Source organism: Berghia stephanieae, chromosome 9 (assembly GCF_034508935.2).
Source record: "Berghia stephanieae isolate SIO BIC M18660-M18661 chromosome 9, UCSD_Bste_1.3, whole genome shotgun sequence".
NCBI lineage: Eukaryota > Metazoa > Mollusca > Gastropoda > Nudibranchia > Aeolidiidae > Berghia > Berghia stephanieae.
The window spans coordinates 23168004-23176174 of record NC_088368.1 but is presented as its reverse complement, the minus strand read 5'-3'; the positions used below and the strand labels follow the sequence as shown (position 1 = coordinate 23176174).

Below are 8171 nucleotides of genomic sequence, written 5' to 3'. Positions count from 1 at the left end.
AGAAGAAGTAGAAATTGCCTTGAAATCTCTAAAAACGAACAAATCACCAGGTCCAGATGATGTTACTAATGACATGTTGAAACACCTAGGAACCCTCACAAAGAGGAAAATGAAACAACTGTTCAATGCAAGTTGGAAACAGGGTAAACTTCCGCTCAAATGGAAACAGGCAACCATGATACCAATAAAGAAGGATGGCAAGCCAAAAAATAAACCCGAAAGTTACCGACCAATAAGTTTGACAAGCTGCTTGGGTAAACTGATGGAGAGAATTGTTAATCGCCGTCTCCAATGGTATTTAGAAAGCAATAAGTTGATATCAGATGAACAGGCTGGTTTCAGACAATTTCGCTGCACAGAGGACCAGATAACATACATCTCGCAGCTGATCGAAAATGGTTACCAAGAAAAAAAACACACAGTCACAGTTTGGGTGGATATGGAAAAGGCATTTGACAAAGTCTGGACAAAAGGACTACTTCTCAAACTTAAGAAAGCCAACGTTTCACACAACATGTTTGCATGGATTAAAGATTACCTCACAAATCGAAAAGCAAGAGTCCAATCTCAAAACTCTAAAAGCAAGCTAACGAACATGACAAATGGAGTACCACAAGGCGGGGTTCTCTCACCAACCCTCTTTGTCGTTTTTATCAATGACATCTGCGAAACCAAATGCAGAGGAGTAAAAGCAGCCATGTATGCAGATGACCTTGCACTGATATGCACTGAAAGAAATATTGGTACCGCAAAGGCCAGGATACAGATGACTCTTGATGCTTTGAGCAAATGGACAAAAGACTGGGGTATGAGAGTAAATGCTGATAAAACCACATACACAACATTCAGCTTATCAACCAAAAAGCAATCTATGCGATTAACTTTGGATGGAAAGATTCTGAGAGAAGACCTTATGCCTAAGTATTTAGGAGTGAAATTTGACCCTCGACTCACTTGGAAACATCAAATAGATGAAAGTCAAGAGAAAGGGTACAAGAGAATGCAGCTTCTCCGAAAACTTGCTGGAACGCAATGGGGAGCAAACTCAAAAGTCCTGAAGAAGACATATCTTGGATATGTAAGACCTGCAATAGACTATGCCATATCGGCATGGGGAACGTGCTCACAGGCTCAATTTCAAAAGGTTGAAAAAGTCCAAAACCAATGCCTACGCGTGATCACTGGAGCAATGAAAACAACACCAATTCACAAGATGGAAACCCACACAGGAATAAAACCTCTCAAAGAACAACGAAATTTAAAAATAATGACACAATTCTCAAAGATAAAATTCATGGAATCCCAACCACTGCATCCAAGTACAATGGAAAAGAAAGAGAATCGACTCAAAAGGGAAAACTTCATCGCCTTGGGACAAAAACTAGAGAGCAAATATAAAGTGACACCAAAGGAAGATATTGCCCAAATCAATGTCCCAAATCTCAAACCACCACCGTGGAAAAAGAAACAAAAATCCATAACCATCAACAAGAAAAACATTCGAAGCAATAATGACAATGCTCAAACCCTAAAGATGATCGATAAAAAGTACCCAATGACCAACTGGATAAGAGTTTATACAGATGGCTCAGTTTCCGGCCCCCTCATGAATGGAGGTGCCGGTGCACTCATACACTGGACAGATAAAACAGAAACAAAAATATCTGTATCAGTGGGTTCAATGTGCACAAGTACTAAAACTGAAGAAAAAGCCATCCTCAATGCAACAGAAGAACTATCCAGAGATCACAGACTATACGGGAAAAATGTGGTTTACTTGACAGACTCTGATGATGCTCTCCGGTCTATTGAAAATTACCAGGACTCTGAAGCCGCACACACTGTGGAGGCCCTTGAGGGCTTATCTGATAAAACAGGAAAAATTGTGCTGCAGTGGATTCCAAGTCATGTAGGTATATATGGAAATGAAATTGCCGATCAACTGGCCAAAGAAGGAGCCCAAAAGGAACAACCGAAGTCGTCAATCACTTACCATCAGCAAAAGAAAATAATAAAGTTAAAAATAGACAAAGAAAGGAATGACACACACCTGGAACACAACAAGCAGGATCCAACCCATGCCATTCAGCGAAGTAGCCAAGTCACTCTATTCCGCCTCCGAACAGGACACAATAGACTAAGAGGACATATGTTTACAAAGCTAGGTATTGGAACAACCCCTTATTGCCCATGTGGAACCGACCATGAAACCACTTTACATGTGCTTATGGATTGCCCATTATACAACGTGCAACGTTCGAACCACTGGGTCACCCCTACAACACTCAACACAAAGCTCTATGGCGAGGCTGAGGACCTAAAGCGGACCACAGACTTCATAGCAGATATCGGACTGCAGCCATAGATGTCCATCAGAGGAACGAAGAAGAAGAAGAAGAAGAACTAGGCCCTGCATACACCTAAAAAATGACGTCAAAATATAATTTCTAGTGGGTTCTGGCGTAGCCATCGTTAAGTCATAGCCTGACACAAGAACACACTAGGACTTTGACGTCATTTTTTAGGTTAGTGCAGCGTCTAGTGTGTTGTTGTTAGTAGTGGTCAAGGAAACAAGTGATCCCATTGGTTGAACTGTTGAATGCAACTCACGGTATGTGTTCTATTGTGATCAAAGACTTGTCTTTTGACGTCATTTTTTGTCCAATGTCAGGCTATCGATGGCTACCCTTTGCCACACCTCTGATTCAAAGATTTCACTGGCTGCCCGATGTGAAAAGGGTCAAATTCAAATCATATGTAATTGTTTATCGCCGTCTGGAAATCACTACCCCTCCCTACCTTGCAGAACCAAGAACCACCAAGGAATGGAACACTCTACCACCAGAAATCCTAGATATTACCAACAACACTCTACCACCAGAAATCCTAGATATTACCAACAACACTCTACCACCAGAAATCCTAGATATTACCAACAACACTATACCACCAGAAATCCTAGATATTACCAACAACACTCTACCACCAGAAATCCTAGATATTACCAACAACACTCTACCACCAGAAATCCTAGATATTACCAACAACAACAAATTTAGTCAACTATTAAACGTTTATCTTTCAACTCAATAACACAATGATGGAGAAAGTCACCACATAATTGTATAAAATCTGCAGTGATGGGCAATCCGCCTTTTGCAGATAAAGACGTTGAACTTGAACTTGAAAGAACTCCTTAAGAAATATTCGAGAATCTTATTTTTCTGTTTCCTCAAAGACCCCACCCGCTTGGCTATCCCAAACATTTGTACAAAGGAGGAGAAAATTCCTTTACTCATTTTGGTCCATCTGTAAGGAACACCATTCCACAGATCACCCGGGAGTCCAAATCATTGTCTGTGTTCAAGAAATCATTGAAAATATTCTTTTTTGTTTGTTGATATTATGTAATTTCATAAAAATGAATTTGTGCTGATGTAAAGCGCCAAGAGCTGCATTGCTGGGGATACTATGGCGCTATATAAGAGTCTTTTATTACTTTTGTTATATATTGTCAATTCCACCCTTGTCAAAAATCTATTTTTAGTAACACCGGATGCATGAGAAAAACAACATTTTTGAAAAGCTACTTGTTCAAAGGATAATTGGAACTAAAAGAAACAATTAAAACGAAACAAAACTTGAGCATTGATATAGCGCAATCTATACAAAACGAGCTCAAAGCGTTTCCAACACTTGACATGTTAGACGAAACATGACGCCTGCTAGGTGATATTACATTTTTTCCCCACAGAGACAACACTGCATACGTTCAAAAGAATGTGAGTAAAGAGGCTTATCCAATGACTCAATCATGCGGGACTTTAAGAACCCAAGACCACATAGCCGCACTATTTTTTTTTGATTGAGTTATAGAGGGAACGAAATTGACGTCACTCAGCTCTTTGTTATTGTTTTTAGACAGCCATTTTAATGATTAGTTATCACTTAAGTCTGTCAATCAGACTGTATACCTTTAAGGTGTGTTGGTACATTATATCAGGCTGGCGGATGTTGTATTTTACCCAAACACATAGTACCGATAGTAAAATCGGGTTTCCCCCCAAAACTAACGGGTATAATATGTAATACCATTTAAATATGCATTAATCCTTTTCATTTCCAGCGTGTTAATACAGTTTTAACGAATACAACGACATCAAAGACAATCCTAAAATCGGGTTTCCTCCCAAAACTAAAGGGTATAATAGTACCATAACATATTATACATTAGTCATATTCATTTCCAGCTTATTACTACAGTTTTAACGAATGACACGACATCAAAGACAAGAGTGAAATCGGGGTTCCCCCAAAACTAAAGGGTATAATTTGTGATACCATTTAACATATACATTAATCCTTTTCATTTCCAGCGTGTTATTACAGTTTTAACGAATACAACGACATCAAAGACAATGGTAAAATCGGGTTTTCCCCCCAAAACTAAAGGGTATGATACGTAATACCATTTAATATAATATACATTAATCCTTTTCATTTCCAGTGTGCTATTACAGTTTTAACGAATACAACGACATCAAAGACAATGGTAAAATCGGGTTTTTCCCCCAAAACTAAAGGGTATGATACGTAATACCATTTTACATATTATTATAATACAATAACTCTTTTCATTTCCAGCGTGATTCCTAAGTTTGAATGAATACTAAAGGGTATAATAATACCATTTAATATATTATACATTAACCCTTTTCATTTCCAGCGTGTTACTACAGTTTTAACGAATACAACGACCTCAAAGACATGAACGCCACAGCGGAGTACGAGATTTCAAGCAAATTTGCTGACAATTTCAACTACTACACCTCGCTCAAAGAGACTTGGCTTGCCTTTGGTAAGACTGCAAAAAAATTAAAAACAATGATGAGGGAAATTTTAAGATCTAGAAGAATAATGTGGACGATTTGGGTATATCCTTAATCAATAGATAGAACCATGAATAAAACAGAAAACACAAATTGGATTGGTGATTGTTGAATGTCCTGTTTCAGGCGGAGTATTATAATCATACCTTCTGTTGAATAGTGAGTAAAATTATTTCAATTGCTGGTATTGTTGACGCAGTCAGCATTTGCCATCATCATTATCATCATCATCATCATCATTATCATCATCATCATCATCATCATCATCATCATCATCATCATCATCATCATCAATAACATCATCGTCATCTCTATCATCTCTATCATCATCATCATCATCATCATCATCATCATCATCATCATCATCATCATCAATAACATCATCGTCATCTCTATCATCTCTATCATCATCATCATCATCATCATCATCATCATCATCATCATCATCATCATCATTATCATCATCATCATCACACTCATCATCATTATCATCAACAACAAAAACATCGTCATTTTCATCATCATCCCCACCTCCAGGTATCATCACCGCTGTCGTCATTGGAGTCCTCCTCCTGTTGTTCCTATTCCTAATCAAAAGAATTTGTATCGCGATCGAGCTCATCAAAGAAGCGAGCAGGTAAGATCCGAGTACCTCGATGGCTAAATATTAAGTTGTGTTCTCGGCTTATCACAATATCCAACCAATGTTGACAGTGTTCACTGACCGAATGGTTATCGATGATCGTGGTAGATTCTGGCCCGGATGCATTGTGTCCTTGAGTAAGACACTTAAGTTGAGAAGTTATAGGCAGTTACGTATATGGTATGAGTATTAGTACTAAAAGGACCCATAACAGGCGACTGGTACTGTATAAAAGGGAAATATGATTCAGTATGACCTGTTGAGGAAATGAATGTAACATGAAGCGCATGGAGCATGATAAAACCGCGGAAACGCGCTATATAAATGTCCATATTTATTTATTTATCTGTCATCGATTAGTTTATAAATACGTCTTAGCCTTGTGTTTCAGTGGTATGACATTCACCTACGGGTCGCAAGGTCCAGGTTTAAGTCCTGTTCTTCACGAGCGACGCGTTAACAGGCTGCATGTCTAGACCTACATGTCAAGTGTTACCACTTGAAAAGCAGGTTTAGTGGATATTAGTCTATATAAATGCCCAAGTTACATATAAATCTCCGACATGCGTCCCTATAAATAGTATGCGCCTGGCTAAGAAGCTCACAACATTGCCATCCGGAAGTAGAACTGACCAACATACAGAACTCTGTGTAACCTTGAACGTTTATAGTTTGGTTAATACATTTCAGGGGGACTTGGATTCAATAGTCTGATGTCACGTCGCCCAGCAACGGCGAGCAGTGTGGTTCTAAACAAAGAAAATTGGTACTTTTTATTCTTTATGCTGGCTAGAACTTTACATATGTCATGTGATCAGAATGTATAAAAGTCAAAACATGATCATATTTATAATGTGTGCGGCTATGTGATCTAGTGGTATGACACTCGCTTTGGGATCGGAAGGTCCTGTGTTCGAGCATTGCTTGGCGTATAGTCATTGGAGAAGGGTCTTTACTCACATGTTAAATGTTGCTGTTGGCCAGGGACCCCTTGTAAAGCGCTTTGACCACGTTTAGTGGATATTGCTCTATAGAAAAGATCATTTTTTTTAAATAATGGTTTTCTCATCTGGATATACTTTTATGCTCGTCGGAGAAATATTTCATAAGGGCGTCCGCGACTGTTCCGATAGTTTAGAGCCAGTTACTAAGTTACTATGCGTCATTACGAGGAAGTGACGTCATGACTGTTGAAGCCAATTACTCATAAACGTGGATGACAAGAAAACAACAACTGTATTATCCAGACTATAAAAGTTCATGGTCACACATAGTTATGTGGTTGGTCCGTTGTACTTCCGGATGGCAATGTTTTGAGCTTCTAAGCCAAGCGCATACTATCTATATTAGGATATATCTTGTTATATATCAGTAACAAGGCTTCGAAATTGACCAAGTGTTCCTTAAATGCCCTTAAAACATAAGTAAGAATATATTGGACATTACACATTATGCATCACTCTTCGAAATAATAATATTGATGCCATATAACATAGAAGTCTATGTGTTACCGTTAACTTTTATATCTGATTGTTATAATGGAGTGAGAACTAATCAGCCATGAGGCTGTATAAAAACAATAACATAGTTGTTGAGTGACGTCAATTTCGTTCCTTTTATTAAAAAGAAGAAAGAAAAAAAAACCAACCCCGACGTGTACTTATTTGCAGATCTGATAATCCAAATATGTTGTGGTCTGATTGTGGTAATGGAAGCACTCTCAAACCAACGGAAAAGATGATACATTACAGCAATGTTAAAATGATCCCATAATAATGGGAGCGATCTATATCCATGTTTTCGTCCAACCAGGTCATCAATCACATGGTTTGTTGCTTTCCAACGATTAGATATTTCTTAACATATATAAACACACTGCTTTGTTTACAAACGTTATAAACATACCCATGTGTCAAGCTGAATCAAATGACCAATCGTGATGTTAGATATTTCAAAAGCTGTGAACACTTTTCACTATGTGGGTTATTTTGAGCACTTTTTGCAATGTGACCAATGACCTCGAACACATGGAAAGGTAATATCGATAGTATGCGCTTGGCTAAGAAGCTCATAACATTGCCATCCGGAAGTATAACGGACCAACACACAAAACGGTGTGTATCCATGACCGTTTATAGTCGGGTTAATACAGTTCAGTGAGCATTACTCATAAACGCGGATGGCAAAAAACAATAACAACGATCTGAGTGACGTCATCTGCATACTATTTATAAACAAACCCATGTGTCAAGCTGAATCAAATGACCAATCGTGATGTTAGATATTTCAAAAGCTGTGAACACTTTTCACTATGTGGGTCATTTTGAGCACTTTTTGCAATGTGACCAATGACCTCGAACACATGGAAAGGTAATATAGATAGTATGCGCTTGGCTAAGAAGCTCATAACATTGCCATCCGGAAGTATAACGGACCAACACACACAACTGTATGTATCCATGAACGTTTATAGTCAGGTTAATACAGTTCAGTGAGCATTACTCATAAACGCGGATGGCAAAAACCAATGACAGAGACCTGTGTGACGTCATCTTCGAATAATCTTTCGATCATGCCCATTGTATGAGGTGATCTGCAAATATGTTCACGTTGAGACAACAGATAAAAGCAGAGAAGAA

General features: G+C 38.4%; 1 protein-coding gene across 5 annotated transcripts in view; it reads left to right on the top strand.

The window, feature by feature from the left end:
• Positions 1-8171, top strand: part of LOC144979885 (choline transporter-like protein 2) — a 72107-nt gene that overhangs the window by 37524 nt on the left and 26412 nt on the right. For all 5 annotated transcript variants that reach the window (XM_078927129.1, XM_078927126.1, XM_078927127.1 and 2 more), the window contains 2 exons: positions 4727-4858; positions 5427-5526. In XM_078927129.1, coding sequence (XP_078783255.1) covers positions 4727-4858; positions 5427-5526 — 232 coding nt within the window. The remainder of the gene's footprint in view (positions 1-4726; positions 4859-5426; positions 5527-8171) is intronic.